General features: G+C 35.6%; 1 protein-coding gene across 2 annotated transcripts in view; it reads left to right on the top strand.

Annotated features, from left to right (window-relative positions):
* Nucleotides 1–22,624, top strand: part of gpc6a (glypican 6a) — a 163,482-nt gene that overhangs the window by 129,046 nt on the left and 11,812 nt on the right. Inside the window, exons 7-8 of one of the 2 annotated variants that reach the window (XM_078945139.1) lie at nt 3,282–3,422; nt 5,041–5,070. In XM_078945139.1, coding sequence (XP_078801265.1) covers nt 3,282–3,422; nt 5,041–5,070 — 171 coding nt within the window. The remainder of the gene's footprint in view (nt 1–3,281; nt 3,423–5,040; nt 5,071–22,624) is intronic. The other variant, XM_011490217.4, reaches the window with a different exon arrangement.

Here is a 22,624-nt window from a genome sequence, read left to right as displayed (position 1 = left end):
TGACGTGCGGTGAGGTTAATGGCTGGTGAGGCACTGATGTCATCAGTCAGATTTACAAACATATGAACCATACTGAGTAACTTATTCACCATTTGATTGACAACAGTTAACGTGTTTTGTTTAAAATATCATTTCAACATGTTTTTTTCATATACAAACTGCAGCATAGAAAAAGCACAAACGTTATTATCGTCTTACCTTTACTTGTAAATAAAGTCCGTACGCCGCTCCTTCTGAAGAAAATGACTTGCCGCTTGCTATCACTTCTATTATTTTTTAGCGTCATAATCAGGGCTCACCGGCGCCCCCTTAAATGAGTCACGAGAATGTCTGGCCTCACCCAGTGGCTTTTTCGCCGGCGTTTAGCGCTCAGCACAAGAAACACGTCCCTCACATACAGTTATTTATAAAAACAAACACTGTACATCATATACATCTGCTAAATTATGTAAACTCAGCTCATATAGTACAAGTGATTGAACCGACACACAGAGAGACAGCAGTACCGTCTGACTGCATAGGTATTGCGCAATCCAAGGTGAGGCTCAGCGGGCTGGTGCCTCATCGCACGTCACTTAGTATCTGAACGGCAAATGTGGAAATTCAGCGATTTTGAGAAAGAAAAAAAAACACCCAAAAATGGTAAATTTAAATGGAAAATGACTGCAAAGCACAAATTACTGATTAAATATAATAATTGAATTTATTTTTTTCTCTTTTCTTCCCATAATGACAGGTGAGGCACAGCCTCACCTGCCTCTCCTGACTGCACGTCACTGGTCCACACACACACTCAAATGTTATATACATCCCTGTTGTTCACATACAAACATGTCAACAATGTACACAATACAACTAACATTCACACATGCATATTTATGCATTAAGGCCAACACACGTGAAACATTTCATTCAGTCACGCAAACTGTTTGTGCAAAAGCACCTGTGATCGAGTGAGTGTTTATGTTTTTTCTGAGGTGGATGATGGAGTGCCCAGTCCTCCCCACACCAAGGCCCGCAGGGGCAGCCAGTAGTAGATAGAGAACAACCGCCCGCCGGGCAATCACATCCGCCACCCAGGTCAGGGCCAGTAGGACCGCCACAGGGGCCCCCCACACCAGAGAGCAGGGAGGCATAGTGGGACAGAGAGTGCATATATTTGGCCTTTTAATCATTTGGAAGATGGGAATTAAACCTTATTAGGATTTAAACCTACATTTGTTGGGCAGCTAGCCTAGTGCACATCCCCAGCTGCTGCTAGCTTGATTCAGAAGTGAGCTGTCTTTCATTTTCTGATTTAATCCACTAAAACTTTTCTCACAAATGTCATTTGAAATGTCTGCTCTCAGTTTTTCTAAATGTAAAAATCTAACAGAGGTTCCGAAACTTAAATTCTCATGTTGAAATGAAAGTTAAACAAACTGTTTGTTACAGGATGCTAATGTGCAAGACCTGAAACAGAGAAGTTCAATAAAAGTTGATTTTTAAATTAACCAATCTGAACTTCGATAAACTAAAACAAGACAAAAAATGAAATATTACAAAACGTAAAGAAAACAAAATGGGAATATGATATATTTTTCCATGCGTCAGTTTTCCAGACTTAAGGTCACAGACGGTAATTACCAATCAGACAACAGCTCTATTGATTAATAATAAAGACCAGGCGTGACATGTGACAGCTGTGACTACACATGAATTATAAGAAATAAAACAAAGACAAAGAAGAACATTAAAAAATGTCAAGCAACTACCTTTTTAGTAACTTTTTAAAAAGAAGAAAATATACATACATGTAAGAGATCCCTAAAGGATTTCTTCTTTATTTCAGCCAAGATCTGTTGCTCTTTAAAAACAGGCCCCTAGAGAATAGTCAAAAAGTCTTAAAATTCAAAAACATTTTCTTTAAATAAGTTAAAAGAAATGTGCCAACATGGTAGGAATTGTTATCCCATTGGCACTGTAATTCTAGTACAAAGACGTATATTCTTAAAACTTAATTTTTTTTTTATTTAAAACATTTATTATTAAAAATATTTTAATGCAAGACAGAAAGTAAGACAATATTTATTCAAACAAGATACTTTTTACCCCTGAAGATTTCATTTTTGTAGTAATGGCTGCTTTTAAAACTGCAATATACCTATTAAACTTTAACCTTATCTCACATTAAATCCTGATTAGAACAATTAGAATAAGGTTTGTTTTTTTAGGGATTAAAGATTATGAAATATTCTGTACTTTTCTCCAAATACTTTAGGTGTGCCATTTAACTCATTTTGCAGTATTCTTGATGCCTCACCGTCATGAAATAGTATTTGTATTAGTTTGTACATGTTGTCATTGTAACAGCGATATGTTGAAAGGCAAAACAAAAAGAACACATATTTTCTTCAGAATATTTGAAATAAAAATAATGTGACGAATCAACAAGATTAAATGAGAAAACATCCTGTTGTCAGGAAAGCCATGAAACACATTACAGCGCAGAGGGGTCACAGAGGAATACTAATGTTCTGTGCTGTTTGAAGGGATGCGGTAAAAGCCTGCAGAGCCCAAAACCCTTTAATAAATATGTTATTCCAGTAAACACTGTAGGCTGCACACTCATTAATTTAGTCGTGTAGACTCAGCTACAATATAGAAATGTGGGACCCCTTTCTAATCCCAAACTGGGATGTTTTACACGATAAGAGCATGGCAACAAACAACCAGGCACTATAAAGACATTTCTTATAAGGGAAATCATTTGATAATAATAATTTTAAATCTACAACTGTCTGAACATTTTATTAGCAATATCTCAATGTTTTTGCAAGGCAAATTTTTTCATTCTTAATTTGTTTTTGCTTAATAAAGCAAAACAAAAAAAGTATAAAACCTCCTGTTATGTAGTCGCTCATTTATAATTATACGTATAATTAATATTAATATACACAAAAAGTACTGTATTTGCCACCAATTGTGCAATTTTCTCCAACTTAAAAAGCTGAGAGAGGCCTGTAATTTTCTAATTTTCATTATTATTTTCGTTTAAATGATAATAATACATTTTATAGAATTATATGTTCAATATGGTCAATAACAAAAGTTCAACTAAACATTTGGTTATATACCCTCTGTTGGCAGTGACAGGAGTCAAAAATTTTCTCTGACAGCCACATGACCCAAAAAGGGCCGAAACAGGTTTAGAAGATGAAAGATCATGGGCAATTAATGTCTTCTTTTTCATAGTAATTGCAGTTTGCTGGTGGTAACTCTTCCTCTCTATGGTGTGTTAGGTTTTTCAAGAATGTGGTCAACCTAAACCATCAGGACTGAGCAGATCCACACGGGGCATCGACATGTTGAACAGTCGGTTCAGGCCCTACACCCCCGAACAGAGACCAACTTCAGCAGCAGGGACAAGCTTGGAGAGACTGGTAAGTTCACAAAAACAAATAAGTCTGTTTATGTATAAATACCCTAGAAATTAAAACTAATTTTCACAAATAGAAAAATATATGATAGAATTTAAGGATAAAGAGAATAAAAATCATTCAATTTAAGCCTTCATGTCCCCTAAAATCTAGAAGTAACATGAACAAATTTAGCAATTTAGATTAAAACTGAAGTAGAATGCATGCAATTAGGCGTGAATAAGCCGCTTAAAATATGAAAGAGTACAAAACTTTATCAGAAAAACAATCATGCCAAAAATTATAGTTGTGAACGTGTCGAGTGGGTGCACTGTCTCAGCCACTGAATCCAAATTTTCAGGCGGGTTTCTGGTCAAGTTGGCATGATTTTGCACTCTGACTTTTGTGTGGGGTGGGTGCTAAAGCATATGTTTTTTTCTTATCAAGTGGAAGATGAAATAACAATTTGTGTTTAAAATCAATTCTCCAGCAGACAGTTGGGTTGAGTAACAACTAGAGTGTTTGAGGCTGTGTGTGCAGAATGTCAACCATCCTTTTTCTGCCCACAAAGGTGTTTTCCTCGCAATTCAATTTAAACCATCTCCTCTTTTTACTGTAATCCCCTCAATCCAACATGTAATTCTGTCTATTAAATGCATTATTGTCCTTGAAAAGAAAATGTGCAGTTTATTTTCTTACACTGCATTAAGTAGGATTAATGTTAATATATATATATATATATATATATATATATATATATATATATATATATATCTGCACGTATTTATATATAAATACGTGCAGAGGCAAATACACTATTAAGGACTGGGGAGAGTTGTGTGATTATCTTTATATAGGAGGTATTTTATGGCTATCTGCCTGATTGTAACCCAATAAATTCTTTACACCAACTTTAATATTTATGTTAAGCCCTCAGGAATTTATATATTTTTTTTATTCGTCCTTACATGTAGGCCAATGTTTAAGAAAGCTGTAATCCTCCTCCGCTTCATAAACTTTTGGAAACAGAGTAGAAAAGCATATTAAGAAAAATTCCAGCAGTTTTTGGTTTTTAATTATTTATGCTTACATGCTTTCAGTCCTACTCCTTTTCAAAGATTTACATTTCTTCACAGAAATCTAAACCAGGTTGTGCAGAATGAGGTTTGCAGTTTATACTCTGCAGATCCTAGAATGTGTTGCAATCTAGTTTGATAAACTGATTCAGGTGTTTAGCTAATAAAACTGCAGCACATACCTGTAACCACTGTTGAATGAGTTCATATACTCAACTGAGATGATTTGACTGTTACGAATCTGCAAACTGCTTCAATTTGAGGACTTCCGACTCATTTTCGGCTGTGGTTTGTGTGCACTTTGATTTATTCTTTGATCAAATTTGATAGCAGGAGGTTTTAAAGTCATTTCACAGTGTTTTATTGAAGCTCATTGTGAATCGAGAGGTTTGAGGAACAAAATCTTGGAGGTTGGTGAATAGAATATTTCAACAGCCCCATTTATCATTTAACTTTTTGCCTCACTAATACACATTCTTCTTTTGGTTCATTTCTCTGTCTCAGACTCTGTATTTCTCTGATGTCCAATTAAACCTCTCTTTTTCTTATTTCTTCACTGCTCCCAGAGGGTTGTCTGGAGGACAATGCAACAAAGTGTAAGCCTTCCATCCCTCCTCTTGTTTTCAACAAGTCATTTTTCTTCTGGTATTTTAGTCAACCTGCCCACTGCACTTCCTGTCTGAACATTATTCAACATTCTTATTGATTACTTCTGTAAAACAAGCCTGTTTTTGAGGGGTTTCTTTTACCCTCAGTGAGCAGTATTTACATGTGCATCATTCAGAACCCACATTTCTCAAAGTGTTTTGGATTGGCAGGATGCGGTGGTTTAAAGTTTTGAAAACTACAGCAGAAAAGTAAAGTTTTGATTTCTAAAATAGTCTAGCTTCTTTTTTTTTTTCCAACATTGCACTCGTACTATAGTTATATGCTTGTTAACTCTCAAATGACTGAATCCAAGGTGTTTCCATGCCCTTTTCCCCAAGTTACCTGCTGGGACAAGCTTGCATACCAGCTGTGGCTGTGTAAAGACACATTGAGTATTCCCTGCTGATTCAGTGTGAAGCTTATGGATGCTTGGCGTTCTATTTATGGTCTTAAGCAGGCTAAACAATATCTTATCTTTGTTGATATTTGTTCTACTGGTTTAGTGTTAATAAATGTTGAACTACATTATTGAGCATTTAATTTATTTTTTTAACAATTTATTTGACCTATTTGATAACATTGTGGAGCTGTCAACTGAGGATTGTTTCCTGTTAACAGAAACATGTAAATCAGGTTTTATGTTTGTTTGTTTCACAGAGACTCCTGCATTTATTACGCCTTAATTGTGGGTGTATATGCATTTCATTTTTCACCACAAAGATTTTGTTCTAAAACCTGTTTTGCTGTTTACTCACATAAACTGAATAGGCTTCAGAGTGTCTTCAAAGTCCATAATTCATCTGTTGTAATTTCAGAATAAATAAAGGGAAGTCTTGACTTTCAGTATTTTATAGAATTGTAAGGTCCATTGGAGATAATCAAAATATAAGACTAGGATCTCAATCAGCTGCAAGTAATTTGAGACAAAATATGGGAAGAAAATTAATAAATTGGTAGCAATTTTCACTTGTAATCTCACTGAAGTACTATTGATTCTAATGAAATCCTGTTGCAGATCACATGGTGCCGTGTAACATTTGCTCAGTAAAAGTCCCATTATCTGTCACACACCTTGGTGTGCGAAATTTGTTCTCCACATTTGACCCATCCCCTGGGGGAGCGGCGAGCAGAAGACACAGCTGCACTTGGGAACCGTTTTGGTGGATTTAACCCCCCAACCAAAGGTGGAGAACACTTTGAATGAAGTTCAAGACCTCTGCAGCTATTCAGCCAGAGTTTAAAGAGATTTGTTTTTTGATCTTTTATTCCTCAGAATGTTTATAATAAAGAGCATGGAGTTGTAACTCATCCAGTTACAACGATATCCCCAACAGAACAAAAGATTAGGCATTTGCTGCTAAACACCATCCAGGAAGATACCCTAAAATCCTGAGGTTATTTATCAGTGGACTTTCAACTTTGCATATTTTAAATTAGATTACAAATTAGCTCCAAGTAACAAAACATCTAAGTAAAGCTTAGATGTTAAAGTTTTAACCTGCTCTCTGTGAATATCACCATAGTTCTATGACCTTTTAGTTTTACCCAAAACTAAATGGGTAAAAATTTTTGGGTAAAACTAACTCTAATTTTTTTAAACGCCATCAACATTGTGACACAAATAATTTTTCTTTAACAGTAGTGTCTAAATATATCCCTTGGCAAAAAGTAGTACACTTAAAGTTTATTTTGTAAAGTATAGCAAGTATACTGTAGACCATGCATGTACCATATAGGAAGTATAACTGGATACTCCTTAAGACTAAATTACATTTTAAGTACATAAAATGTACATTTAAAGCCTACTGTTTCACTTAGTATAGACTAAGTATCTTTGTAGTACTACTTAGATAACTCTTTTTGCTCAGGGATAGTCTTATGTGAGATGGCCAGGTTTGAAGAAATGTGTTTGTGGACGTACTTTTACATGAGTTTGTGACACTCAGCAGAACTGGGATGCATCATTTTTTAGGAAAAATGACAGTTCTTTGTCACTTGAAATGGTTTTGCTGACATGACATTAGCATCAGCTTCTTCATTAAACAAACGCTTTAGTTAAAAAAATGTGATTAATGTCCTGAAAGGATTCTATAATTGATTTGTTTGAGGACTTTCTAAATATTCTGAGCCTTGGTAATGGGATGTTTTGTTGCTGAGCATGCTTGGAATAGGGATGCAGTTGGAAAGAAAGCAAATCAGTCATTAGCAGTGGCCAGGCCTGTCCCCACGCTCCATTTAACTTTGCTTTAGCAGGGGGCCAGGGCCAGGAAACAATCTGCCAAAAACATTTTTTTCAAAGAGGAAAAACTGTTAAACTGTTAAACAATCAGTGCCTTCAATCAATCATAAAGTGTATGTGTTGATGTGTAGGTACCACATAGGGTTAGCCCATTTAAGTGTAGACTTTTTTAGCTGAAGCGGCAAAAACTTTGTAAAATACTAAGTATGTAAATGAAAGCAGCCAAAGCTTTTGGATAGTTTTACCATTCCTGATGACCTTTTTTAACTTTTTTCTGGGCTAAGTGGTGAGTCCTAGGAATCACTCAGGGTGTTACAACTGCAGACACATCTGCAACTGCCAACCGGTTTGTGAGTTGTGTCATAAAAAAGATTCAGGTACAGCTTTTTTGCAGTTTAAGGAAATCAAGCAGACTGTATCCCCATACTGGCTGTCTCTTCTTGAGTGTGTTTGTGCGTATGGGTTTGCTTGTGAGTGCAAGTGTATGATGCATGCGTGTGCGTCTCCGTCTACTTTGTAGTTTATGCAGACCCGTTGTGAAAATGTATAAAAAGGAAAGGGGGAAGTAAATGTGTTAAGAGCATAAGATCACATTGGCATGCAAATTCAGAGTACTTAGCATGCTGAGCCAATGTTTATCAGCACTGAGAGCAACAGGGTTTGGGTCTTTGGGGGGTTTCTTAACTCTTTTCTTAACTGTCCTGACAAAGATTCAAAAAAATAAATGCATTAAAGCAATTTTTCTTAAAAAAGCAAAATATGTTCCAGCTGCGTTTATGCCACTTTAAAGTGGACATAAATACATAACTAGGACAAATACAACAACCTTTAACATGTTAAAATAACTATACATAACTTTAAATAAAATTTGGAATTACTTTTATGTTTTTTCTTTTCCCAAACATTTTGTATATTTATAGTGGTTACTATATAATAATACAATAAAATAATATAATAATAATGAGGACATTTCAACACTGAATATGTATGTATGTATGTATATATATATACATTTTTTTTTTAAATAGACACTGAACAGTTCAGATTTTTACACATACATGTTTTTTGTTTTTAAATAAAAATATAAAATAGGCAGTAAGATTGTAATTAATCAGTCTGTTTAAAGGTTAATTACTCTGCTGAACACAAAATCTATAACAGTGACAAAAACTAAAGGTCCAAAATTAAATATCTAGCATGAACCTTTTTTTAAAAAGATTTAATATACTCTAAATATACTGGTGCTGTGGATGTTTAGAGCAGAGCGAAAACCAAGTGAAACTTACAAGCACTATCAGGCTATGGTGTTTATGTCAGTGTGCAAGTCTCCTCTGAGGAGGAGAAAAATAGGGCTGGACACCTGTTGTGGTGGACAGCTGCTGTGGGATGTGTGCACAGCATGGCGCCCGCTGCAGTGATGCACTGGGGCCACTAAACTCAAAAAGAAAGGTAATGTTCTGCTGTTAGGAAGATTCCAACTCTGCAGCTCGGCTCCTGAACGAGCTCTTTCAACCCTTGTTCTGCAGAACTTAGGGGCTTAAGGGTTTGTTTTACTGGAAAAAAAAATCAGTTGTTGAGTATAATGTCAAAGTTTTTTTTCCCGATTTCTAGTTTTGTCTACATAAGTCCACAAGTGGCAGCTTCAGCATTTCATTAGACACAATATATAAAAGCAGTTTGTTTCAAATGGCTAAAAACAACTGCACCGAGGCGTGCATCCCACATTCAATTCTCTTCACTACAGATTAAAAACACATCTGTTTGTAAATTGTTATGTATTAAATCTAAGTCCAATCTAGTAATGAAAAAGTTAAGTTTATCAGGCTTCCTAAATTCTTTAATGTGTTTATTTATGTTTCTTTAGAAATGTCATATTGAGTTGCAAGCCGAAAATAAAAGCTGGTGTGTTTTAGTTGTGATATTTTGATTTACTTTATTTTTTTTGCCTGATTTTTTAATTGAATTTTTTAACTTACTTGTATGGCAAATGTAATGATGCTTTAATTTATGTTTTTGTGGAACACATTTGAAGAAAAAAAATACAGAGAAAAAAACCTATTGTAGCAAATGAAAGATGAAACTTGGAAAAAAGAGGAAAAGTATCTTTACAATCACGTTAAAGACAAATTTCAAGGCATCCATTTTCTGTGTCCTTGTGTACACTTTCTTCATACAGTTTGTGTTTGTTTGGACTGCATCATTCATTTTGAGTTCTTTTTTTTCCTTTATTGCAATTCCAATATGGTCCTTCACACACAACGTGTGTTCTCAGGCCATGAAAATAAGAAGTTTGGTAATGTTAGTAAGGCTTTTCTTTTGTATTGATTGTGTAAATCTCAAGAGGTGATTTGGATCTTTACATTTACATCAGGTATTAGATTTCCCAACAAAAATCCTTTTCATTTTCTCTCGGGTCATTGATACTGATCTCAAATGAAATGCACATTTTAATTTGGCAGCTCCAAACAGTTTGAGTCTGTTTAGAAACCGTCACAACCTCTGTGCATGTCATCAGGCAGTTAGTCTACCACTGTTTTTCTTAACACGGTTATCACTCAACCTACAGCTAGAAGATGTTTTGTCTCTATTTAACCCTGCAGAATGCTGTTTGCTCAACAAATCATACAGGAAAACTGAAAATAAACCAAAATTTGTCCAAGAAAATCCTATTTAGAGCATTATTCACAGCACTGAATGACTAAAGCAAGCCAACTCAGCTGCTGTGAATATCATAAGTAGGTGACCATTTATGCAGCCTATTTGGAGATTTAGCTACTTTTAAAACCTGTTTTATTTTTAGCTTTGCTCTATTGATTTTTAGTAATTCATTGACGAAATACTGCTTTGATCAGAGAGTTTTTAGTATTCTTAAAATTTCAGTTTGGTTATTTTTAAAGGGTGCCTTGTTTTGCCATATTTTTCCATTATCGAGCTACTGTTACATCATCATATCTATGACTCATCTGTCTAGGCAAAGTGTGTGAGATTATCACACTGTCGCTTGTAAAATAAACTGTTAACTCCTCAGTATTTTTTACAATTTTGCGTTTGGGTTTTGTGGTTACCAGACAAGTTTTTGGGGGAAAAGGATGTTAAAAGAAAATTAATTTTACTGTGTTCCATTCTTGTATTAACGATAAAGAAAACTCATTTCTTTCTTTCTTTTTTTTTCTACAACATAACTATTGAGCTTTTTCTTTACAAACTAGACTACAGCCCAAGGGCTAAATCCCAGGATCACTAATAAATAATTACAGTTTGTTTTGAAACTTTACCTTGCAGAGATGCATCTGGTTAGAAAAATACTTCTTTTTTTTTTGCTCCCAAATGCTGCATTTACCCTTGGGACGGGACACAAAACCAGCTGTGTATGAAACGTCCATCTGTGCTTACATTAGTCTGGTCACGGTTTGTTTAGCATGAATGTGTTGTAACAAAACAGTATCTGTTTCATTTGTTATCAGTTTCAAAAGATGATAAAGAACAATGAAACAACGATAGGAACATGATGTCATTGAGAAACCTTTTATTTTTACTGCAATAACAACTTCAAGATATATTTAGAAATGTACCATATATAGTTTATTTTCAAATTTGCCATGAAAATTGTTTTATACACTGCGATTTAAAATATTAGGGTTGAAAAAGACTATCTAACATCTTTTTATAATATGTATGGTTTTAATTACTTGGCCGTCAAAATTTTCCGTGTTTGATTTGTTCTTCAACATTACAAGTTTCCCATTTGAGCCCATTACCTCCCTCCTGCTTTTATTTTGAAAGGATGCAGCTCCATGTCTGTCTTATGTTTTAAATTTGACCTTTTATTTTTAGATGCAGCTGTAAAAACATACAAATCTGAGCTGGACAATGTGTAACTTTAATTTAAGCGTAATTACACAGACAACAGGTTCACACAAACGCACTGTAGGAAATTCAAGGTTATTTGGCAAAGCTGTTGTCATGGTGATAGGCTATGGAACGCATGTTTAATGCCCCTGCTGCCTGTTGCTAGATTAAACAGATGTACAGCACATTTCATTATGAGTACAGAAACTGCCGTAATTTTGTAATTAATTTTGGACCTAATGAGAAAAAGTATTACTGTTCTGCATTATTCAGTTCACCTTTAGTGGAAGTCAAATGAATGATAAGTTGGACTGTTTGTGGTTAAAGGACTGTTAATTTCTTTATATTAGTAGCTATTGAAAATAAAAGTAGCAGATGAAGACAAAATTAAGTGGTGCACCTTTGTGCATGAATCTAAATCACAGGGTCTCTGGTGCCCTGGAAGGAATTTGATTTTTTTCAACTGTGAGCCCAATGCGTCCTGATTCTTTCTAGGAAGTTGATCGTGTAGTCAAAGAATAGAGAGGGCTGGAGAAGAATGCCATGCTGATTGCTGCGCCAATAGAGTGGAGGCAGTGTGTGAGGCGGCATCTCTTATCCCTGGGTGTAACTGCAGTGCACAGAAAGCTATTGAAAGGAGAATCTCCAACATGGGGTGACTGCATATGCCCGTAGTCTGGGTTCAGATTCTGTCATTTAAGTGGACAACACGTAGCCCCACACTGGAAAAATGCCACAAAAATGTAGAAGTGGAAAAACTGCATGTTTATTTGGACATACATTTTAGATTCTGTACTTAATAATTTCATGCTACATAGAGAAAAGGAAAAATGATAATAATAATGTGTTGGTTGAATGAATGGCTGATCAAAGAAGGTGATGCACAAAGGTGAACAGTAAAAAAAAAGGTTTTACACTGTTTGACGTTGGCAATTCATTTATGGATGCAACTCACATACTCACAGTTCTGCTGCTAATCCCACCAATGCATGATTCCTACAAATTCCAAGGGAGAAAAAAAATGACATTCTTGTTATACAAGGTTGAAACATAGTAACAACAAAACAAATAACATAATTTCTCTGACAGATTAGATTTTACCTGACAAAACAGATGTTTATAATTTCTCTTTCTATGACCTGTGGTGCTAGACTAAGAGCTCAGTAGCCTTGTGTACAGTAGAGTGTCTGCCCTGAGACTGAAAGGTTGTGAGTTCAAATCCAGTCTGAGTCATACGGAAGACTCTAAAAGTGGGGCCAAATCAGGGCTGAAGCTATGTCCAGCTTCTCCTCTTAATCAGAAACCTTCAACATGACATTTGAATTAATCTCGATTGACCAAACACTTTTTCTCTATTTCAGCCTTTTGTATTCTGGCTTTCTCCATTGATTTGTGTTTTATTGACAGTATTCATACCACTCTCTGAGCTTTTAACCCTACATACTGAGTCACTATGATGAATTTGCTTTTTTTTTTCATTGAGTGGTTTTTTTTTTGCATCTTCTTACTCTTCCTGTATTTTTGTGACATCCAATTCAATTAAATTTTATTTGTATAGCCCAAAATCACAACAACAGTCGTCTCGATGGGCTTCGAAGTAAAACATGAACTCAAAAGGATCACGAATACAAAGAGTTCAATAGGAAAATACTAAAATGAACTAACAAACTGACTAAGTTATACTGGCATCCCTGCCCTTAGACCCCCCTTCGCGGTAAGGAAAAACTCCTAAAAAAACGGATTCCGGAAAAAAACAAGAAACCTCAGGGGTTCCCACATGAAGGAGGGATCCTCCCCCAGGACGGACAGGCGATTTACCAGAACTCTTAGAGAAGAATTAACTTATCTAACACTACAACTGCATATATAAAGACCAGCAGACGAGCTTCATCCAGCCGTGGTTGGGGGGACAGTCAGGGGCGCGAGTCGAGCCGGAGACAGGAACCACAGCCAGGTGTAGGAGCAGGAGCAAAGGCGAGGTAGACGGTCAGGAACATGGTCAGGAACAGGAGCACGGATGAGGCAACTGGAGTCTTTCCCTCTCCCCTCCCCAGGAGGGGAGAGGGAAAGAGGGACAATACATGAATCGCACTGCACCAAACAGCGGCATGGAGAACTAAATGATGAATAATGATCAAAAATAGAGGAGAGGAAGGGTAGAAGTAAAAAAGGAAAGAGGACAGAACCCCAGTGCACCATAGTTACCCCAGCTTCAACTTCTAGCAGCCTTTTAAAACAAATAGTTATTGTTATTAAGTTTAATTTAAACAAATTAACATTAAGTTAAATAATCTCTGAATACTAACTAGTCTGACAATAAGCCTGTCCAAAGAGGAATGTTTTCAGTCTAGCTTTGAATGTAGAAACTGAATCGGCCTCTCTTACATGAGCTGGGAGCTTATTCCATAAACAGGGGCTTGGTGGCTAAACGCTCTACCTCCAACCGTACTTTTACTAATTCTAGGAACCACAAGCAGTCCTGCATTTTGTGAGCGAAGTGTTCTTATTGGATGGTAAGGGACTATGAGGTCCTTCATATAGGATGGGGCCAGTCCATGTAAGGCCTTATAGGTTAACAGGAGGATCTTGAACTTGATTCAATGAGTCCTCCTCAGTATTTTACTGATTAAAATGATAAATTCATCCTCTACATTTTATTTGAGTCTAATGCAACCTTTTCAAACACAATGACTTATCAGGAGCTGCGTTGTTTCTGTGAAATCGATTAAGATGGGCCTCATTAGTGGTCCATGTGTGTCCCTAGACAATAACTCATGTTAACAGCATTGTGAGCACAGGCTAATCACAACATTTAATCCTTGTTTCAGTGAGTTACAGCTTTGCCCTGACTCTGCATGAAGTTCTTAATAGTGGCGGCTGAGCACTTACTGACAGAGAGCGGGGTACTAAGTCATAGCACTGCTCATCATTCAGGGGTAAACACTTCTGATATGTGAAGAGAAATGCTTAGCACAACAGTAAGGAGCAAGAAAAAAACCCCAGCAATCTCTGTAGAAAGCTGTTAAATCACTGTTATGTGGGTTCAGCTGAGCAGCTGCAATTTAGAACACGAGCAGGGGGGGAGTACCATGTGTAAGTTCTAGGATCTAATTAGAATTTATCTGATTGCTGGACCGCCATTAACATGCGTTGCTGGAGTTTGTCCTACTTGCTGCACGCTCTGAATGCTTGGCAATCACTTGACTCCACTCCCCAAAATCAGCAAATCCAGGGGGAAGCAAATTACAGTGTAACTTTATCTAAATAAAAACTCCAGGCAGAACAAACTAAACAGCAAAGGCAGCAAAGAGCCTTTTTTCTGCTGTTTTTTTTATTTTTCAATAAAATACTTTGTTTTCAATGTGACAGTTTATAAGCAGATTATTATCTTAAAACAAGTACATCACTTTTATCTTGGATTACCTGTAAATAGATGAAGCATTGGATTAAAAAGGCTACATGTGGAGGTTGCATCTGTTTTAAGGCTATATCATTTTGGTATTGCATACATTTTTACCGGTAAAATGGTAAATGATGTATGCTTGTAGTGCGCTTGACTACACACACTAATGGCAGCTCCGCTGCCAAACACTGGCACCAACCTATAACAACCAGGAGCAACGTGGGGTTCAGTTTCTTGCTCAAGGACACTTCGATACATGGGCGGGCAAGGCAATAACCTAACCTGCAATTTCTCAATCAGCAGTTGACCGCTCTAACTGCGCGCCATGGCCGTCCCAGTATTCACTTTTACGTTGATTTAAGATGTCAAGTTGTTTTTGGTGAAGCTCCGCCCCACAGTGCACAGGGACTTTTCCCACTGCTTAGTTTCTTAAACACCATTTGTTCATTGCATTCAGGATTATGCACTATACATGTTGCAAAAGCAAACCTGCTTTTGTCCTGTCAAAAAAAGTATTTATTTTTGAACAAGGTTTAAGGCAACTCCTGCTCGTTTTTGGTTTTGTTTAAAATGCTGCATGAAGAGGCCCAAAGGAAAAAAAAAAAAACTACTAATGTATTTTCAATCTGGGGGTGAAAAAATGCATCAACAGCTGCTTGATTTTAATATCCTTTGGAAATAGAAATTGATTCTTTAAATCTTCACAACCAAGAACAGACTTTCTTTTGTTGTTGTTCTGAGCATCTTGATCAGCTTAAAAACTTGTGGTGTTACCGTTATTTACTGTGTCTGTACAGCATAGCATAAACATTTAACTTTTTTTGCGTGAATGCTGGGAAAACCAGATCTGTCTCACAACCTTTAGTCTGGGTTTCTCAAAAATCACAAGGTCAATTAAAATAAAAAGGAAAGCTACTGTTGGAATGTCATACACTGAATGAGAATAGTAAAATGTTCATGTTCAAAACAGGTTTATTTGAAATGTATAAAGTGAAAAAACTCTTTCAATATGTAGGTTATATTTTATCTTTTTGGGGCTTTTCAAAAGATGCCATTATAAATGTGCTTAGATTTCAAGGTAATATAGTGGTCCCCAACCCCCGGGCCGTGGACCAGTACAGAGTCGTGGGCCATTTGGTACTGGGCCGCAGACAGAATAAACAAATGCATACACAAACTTCAATTATTTCCGTTTGTTTATCTTCTGATACTGAAGGAGGTTTTAATTTGGAATACTACCGGATTCTCTTGTCAACACATCCGTCTGTCTTGACCCGTCATGTGACTTTAAGCAGCTGTTTGCATTGCAAAGTTAAAAGCCCAAAGCTAAAAAGCTAATGAAAAACAAACAAAAAATGTATTTGGAAAGTTTCTTTGGGAAGGAAAGAACCAGTGAGGAATCCAAATAAGGGTCTTCAACTTCAAAAAAACATAAAGCTGCTATTTACAGACAAAACCAGGAATTTTCCTCGATATTGTTTTCACGTACCAGAAGCTGCTCTGCCTGATACTCAAATGTTTTTCATTCACAGATAATAAAGATGCAGACATGTTGGATTCACGTTAATCACTATATCTACAAAATGCCAGTTTTACGGCGGTTTGTTTTATTTATTCATCACACCTTAAAAGACGATCGCTGCTAAAGTGAGCGGCCAGTTGTTAGTATCCATTTTGACATCCTCATCTTCATCACAAAGTCTTAATCAGCCGCAAACGTTTTACAGAGAATGAAGATTTAATCAAATAAAGTTGCAGACCCACCGAAGATGTTTCTGATCAGAGAAAACTTTTGAAAGGGAGATTAAGGGTTTATTAGACAGGGAGCTGTCAAGAAACTAGAACAGAAAATGTTCCTGTGATAAAAATAAATACACAATGATCCAGGATTTATGTAAAAACAAAATATGAAAAATCTTTTTGCTTTGAAAGATTATCTGAGCCTGGGTTAAGTTCTCAGTGTTATAATGGCACAGTACGGTTTTAATGTGAAAGCAAAAATATTTTTTCAGAAACCGGAAGCTAAACTAAATATTACACACCAACTTCAGCCTTGTTCGGACCCGTCCGTGAAAATATTGTCTGACTTTAAACCAGTCCATGACATGAAAAAGGTTAGGGAGCAGGATTGATGGACTAAGATTGACAACCATTAGATCCTCCAAGTCTTTGTTCCTTGGCTTATCCTAAAATGGAGTTAGAATGTGACAAAGATGTGTTTTATTTAAAGACAGCAAATGCTTTAAATTTTTAAAATTTGTTTCATAGTTGTCAAGCATGTTTTGTAAACACAAAGTATGAATTGTGATTGCTGCATCCTTTTCCATTTTTTTCATAAATATATATAAATATATCTATTTATGGTGTGAAGGATTTGTGCAGTTTTCAAAAAGCTGCATGGATACTGACTACTTTTGACATAGTGTCTTCACAGTACATCATGCAGTATGTTAAACAAATGAACCATGCCTGCCACAGAGAATTGTATCAGTGTGACACTGCTTTGGGAAAAGAGTGATGTTTGAGTAAAATAACAAGAGAGAATGTGGTCTTATCCTTATGTTGTTGTCAGTGCCAGCTTGCTGTGGGCCACATCATGAGTCAGAGCTGCAGGACTGTGTGTCAAACCTCACCAGCTTTGGTGTCTTCATGACAGGATTACCACATCAAATATGCCAGCGATCTCCTAGAGTGGCATCCAGTTATCAAAGGTCTTTTTATGCCCTGTAAGAACCCTGAAGCTTCACTTAGACGTTCTCCGAAATCCTCTGTGTAACTCAGACATGACGAGGCTTTTGTGCATGTCTCTGACCAAGAGTGCGTCTGTGCTGGCTTGTGTCCAGTCAGGAAACAGGATACTTCGGTAACACTTTATATTAAGATTCCTTAACAAGCTCTGTTAACACATTAACAAGCATTATAAATGAATTTATAGGGTGTTAGTAAGACATTTTTTAGTACAATAAGTCTAATAAGGTTTATTAAATTACTTAGTTAACACATTTACAAGCATTATTAGGATGTTTTTAAGATGCTAATGATGCATTTACTGATATTATAGGTTCTTAACAAATGTGTCAGTGTTAATAAGCTTAATAAGATTTATTAACAACCTTTGTTAACAAAAAAAAAAAAAAGTATTATTTTTGTTTGGGGTTCTAGTAAGCTATTTATTAGCATTATTGACGCCTGACACAAGCCTAAGTGTTCATAAGCTTAATAAGTTTTATTAACTAACTTAACAAATTAATAGGCTTTATTAATGTGTCAGATGCTAGTAAGATATTTATTAGCATTATAGATGTGTTAATAAGATTTATTAACATCTAAAGTAAAATAAACCTACAGGAGCCATGCTAAAGCTAACGCGCTAACGACCGACCGGTACAGAATCAAAGATGGGCGGGGCTTTTTTCGTCACCTGTGTGAAAGCAAAGTCTAAGAGGCCATTCAATTGGCTGAAAGTGAGCACGCCTGTTTTGCTGATGAGTTTGATTGACAGATTCATTAGCCAATGGTGACATTAGTTAACCTGCCCATCTTTATTCATAGATGGGCAGGTTAGCGTGTTAGCTTTAGCATGGCTCCTGTAGGTTTATTGTCTTCGGTCTTCAAAAATTACTGGCTTGTGCAACTTTCTTGTGGACTTTGAAGCAAGGCAACAGTGGTTGAATGCAGTTGGCATTGAATGCAGAGAATTGTCTCCTGGTGATGGGATTTGCAATGAATGTTTCACTCAGGATAGATGCTAATACTTTATCCTAATTAGCTATGATGCTAGTCATCCAACACCAGTATATATGTTTTTTAAAAAAAATTATTTGTCTTAATTAAATTATTATATATCTTTTCCAGAACGATTTGTGTATGTTTAGTCTGTTTTAATGTCATAAAGTTCTTTTTACAATCTTTATGCTTTGTGGTTGTTTGTGGTAAAATACGTCCACACTTTAGATGAGGTGCTGCAAAACAATTAATAAACTATTAACAAAGTTAATTAATACATTTGTAAAGCTTATAAGCAGTTTAGTAATATGGATTTAGAAGACAATGGTCTGACTGTAGATGTTAATAAATCTTATTAACACTTTCAGGTATTTGCAAGACATCTATAATGCTAATAAATATCTTACTAGCATCTGACACATTAATAAAGCCTATTAATTTGTTAAGTTAATTAATAAAACTTATTAAGCTTATGAACACTTAGGCTTGTGTCAGGCGTCTACAATGCTAATAAATATCTTACTAGAACCCCAAACAATAATAATACTTCCTAATTTGTTAACAAAGGTTGTTAATAAATCTTATTAAGCTTATTAACACTGACACATTTGTTAAGCACCTATAATATCAGTAAATGCATCATTAGCATCTTAAAAACATCCTAATAATGCTTGTAAATGTGTTAACTAAGTAATTTAATAAACCTTATTAGACTTATTGTACTAATAAATGTCTTACTAACACCCTATAAATTCATTTATAATGCTTGTTAATGTGTTAACAAAGCTTGTTAAGGAATCTTAATATAAAGTGTTACCGATACTTCTGTTCTGCTTTTTCTTGTGTCCACATGAGGATGTTAACAGATTGGTCATTTTCCCTCACAGAACTCTGTTGATGTTTTTTTTTTAAATAAAGAAAAGGACAAATTAAACGTAAAGGATGTGCAATGGTATAGAAAATGGATAGGTTCAAACAGCTTATGTCAGTTATTTACTAATGCATGCATTTTGTCATTTTTAAGCCACATTCACCATGCCCTCCACAACACGCGTTGCATCAACCACTTCCAATGAAAAGTCTATGTAAATGCACGTTTCGGGCCTCTGTGTTCAAAACTCTAGCGTTCATACATTGCCACTCTAATTTCTATGACCGTTCTTGGACTCTGTGAACAAATGCACGGCCACTGAACGCACGTTGCAAGTTAGAACAATTAAACTTTGACGAATCAGGGACTTGGATTTGGTAATGATATATGGATGGCGGGCGTCACTTTTTATTCTCTGTTGGAAAATTGTTCATGGAAGAGAAATCAAAAATCATGGTGTATGGCCAGCTGGAATTATGTGACACCGAATCTTTCATATATCGGAATAGAGCTGTGAAAGTAAAACTCTGGAGCAAGATCTGTGTGATTTGCAATGCTATGACATTTCACATCAAGTCTTTCTTAACTGCAACTGGACATGCGCTTGAAGAAAACATAAAGAAGAAGAATCTCCTCCCTGCTTGTGTGAAAACTATATGCTAAATGTGCATAGATATGTTCGGTCTGATTAATTTATCTATGTGTGTGCAAATGGAAAAGACATATGTGTGTGTCTATGTGTGTGTGTGGGGGGGGGGGGAGGGTTACCTTAAACACACACATTTTTTTGCATAATTTTTGACCCCATTAGGAATTAGAATTTTGTTTGCACCTTTGTCCAGGGAATGTTCGATGTCATTTACTTAGGATTAGAATGCAAAAAGATAAAAAGGTCTGTTCAATAATCAGAGTAGGTGGTAAATAATATATGCTTAAGTAGTGCCTTTCTACCGTTTTCAACCCCAAAGTGTTTTACATTCAATCCCATACTCACAGCCATACACTGTAATTCCAGTGGCATCAGAGTAGCTGTATTTATATCATATGTAGCTGTACTCATAGATTTATTCAGGGCGCTATTGATTTACTTCAACTGCTTACCCAAAATTGTATGTATTTTTTGGAAATCTTGCTTTTTATTTCTCAATTTACTATTTCTTTTCTGATTCGAACAGCTCTTTTGTTGCACCTACATTACAGAAGACTGCAGTATAGTTCCACAGTTATGTTTTTTTAATTATTTATTCCATAAGAACCCCTGGTTCTGATTGATATAATCAGTACTAATGTTAACAGCAGCTAATGTGTTAACTGAAAAACAGTAAACTGTAGAGAAAGATGCAATATCGAGACTAAAATGGAATCTGACAGCACGTTAACAGCCGCTACATGAAAATTGGCATAGGTTTTCTATATTATTTTCATTAAAAGTTTTATTTGACTACATTTTGAAAAGATTTTAACTATAAATTCCCCTTATATGAGTTTAGTTATCCACATTAATCCCCCATCACTTGTAAAAACCCATAAAGAGTGAAGAGTTTACTGTAAACAAAATATATACAAAGCAAAAAGATTATAATTCATACTAATATAGAAATTACAATGGAGTGTTAGGGCCACCAAAAGCAAGAAAAAAAGTACTATTACAAGATTTGGAAAGTTGTAAATTTATTAGATAAAGGTGAAAGTGAGCATACAGTGCAGCAAGGGAATTCTGTGCAGCGGCAGAGCAGACCGACTAAATTCCATTGACTTGGTAAGATGAAGGTTTATTGATAATGTTACAAAAAGATTTGAAAGCTCCTTTGTTTGATTTACTTTTTATTATATTAATTAATATTTTGTATTCTTTTTTGTTTTTTTTATCTTGAAACGAGACGTTTCCTTTGGAGAAGGGGATGTATGCAACACTATTTTCATTCCTCTTTGGTGTTCCTTGTGCACATGACAGTTACATGAAGTAAGTGGACAAATGTGAGTGAAAATGGCAGAATAAAGCAGTGGCCGTTTACAAATATGTCGCTGAGCTATTTACTTTATATTTGAAACTCTGCATTACCAACACCAAAGACCGGAAAGCCGGCTACACCGATAATAATTTGATTTTGAGTTGCCAAAAAGTTCAGAATTTCTTTGTTTTTTAAATGCCCCACATGTTGTAAACTGGCCCCAAAACTCTGTCGTAACAAATAATAAAAGCCTCACCAGAAAAACCAATAGTGTTGAACAAAATTATTAAAAAATCAGCTCATCACATAATTTTGTGTCCTTGATGCCATGGATCAGGGGAATACTTATAAAAAGTGGATTGTGGCCCCATGTGACAAGTCTTTTAATTAACCACAAGAATAGCTTTTTTACCTTAGAGATGTATCAAGATCTAATTTTGATTTTAAGCCAGGGACCCTTTTGAGAACACAAATTGGGACATCTCGCTATGCACATCACAATGTTTTGCTTTTTGGGGATCAGTCTATATATATATATATATATATATATATATATATATATATATATATATATATATATATATATATATATATCACATTCTTGGATCCCTGAGGAAAACTGTGTAAAGTGTTCTACCTCTTCAGCTGTGGCTTTACTCAATGAAGTGCATGTCTAAGGGCTACTGTGGCCCATGATAAAGAAATGTTGCTGCTCAGTAGGTCTTTACCACAGGCTCTAAAGAGATAACACAATCGCTGTTGCTTCCTCAGATCGCTCTTTCCACCAGCCCCAAGCAACAAATCAAACAGACCCATATCCTGACCCGACAGATGACCACACAAGAACTGCATTGATCTATCACATCACCGCCATTGACAGCTTTAATTACTGATGAGTTTTGATGGTTTTGCTTTTTTTGCATCTAATTAAATGTACTCATATAACAAAACAATGTAAAATGACTTTGTACAAATTAAGTGCACAAATGAAGCAAAACAAATGCATCAATTGCCCCTCTAAAGATTTTCAAAAATGAGAGAAACTGATTTTTTACTGTATTTTTATTTATTTATTTATTTTGGAACAGACTCCCTTTTGTTCCATTAAAATTAATAAAGCTTGTCTACAGTCAGTATACAAGCAGTACAAATCAGGTTTAAAGCAGCTATTAACCACTGAAAGAAAAGTTGCTTAGAGGTGGAGAGGCAGGGAATAAGAATAAAAATATTATTCAAACAAACAAGAAAAGATTTATGTTACATATTGTTGGATAATACTGTGGAACACCATAGGGCAGGGGTGTCCAAACTTCTTGCAAAGAACCATTTGGCCAGCATTTTTTGAACTATTTTACTAATATTAAATGCAAATGGGCTATCTAATTAACATTTTATTTCAATGGCATATCTATCATTTTTTTTTCCACCCAGATTTCCACCCAGATACATCTAAAGACTTTTT

The sequence above is a fragment of the Oryzias latipes genome, chromosome 3 (assembly GCF_053564925.1).
Source record: "Oryzias latipes strain Hd-rR chromosome 3, Olatipes_Hd-rR_3.1".
Taxonomy (NCBI): Eukaryota; Metazoa; Chordata; class Actinopteri; order Beloniformes; family Adrianichthyidae; genus Oryzias; species Oryzias latipes.
This window is presented reverse-complemented; position numbering and strand designations above follow the sequence as displayed.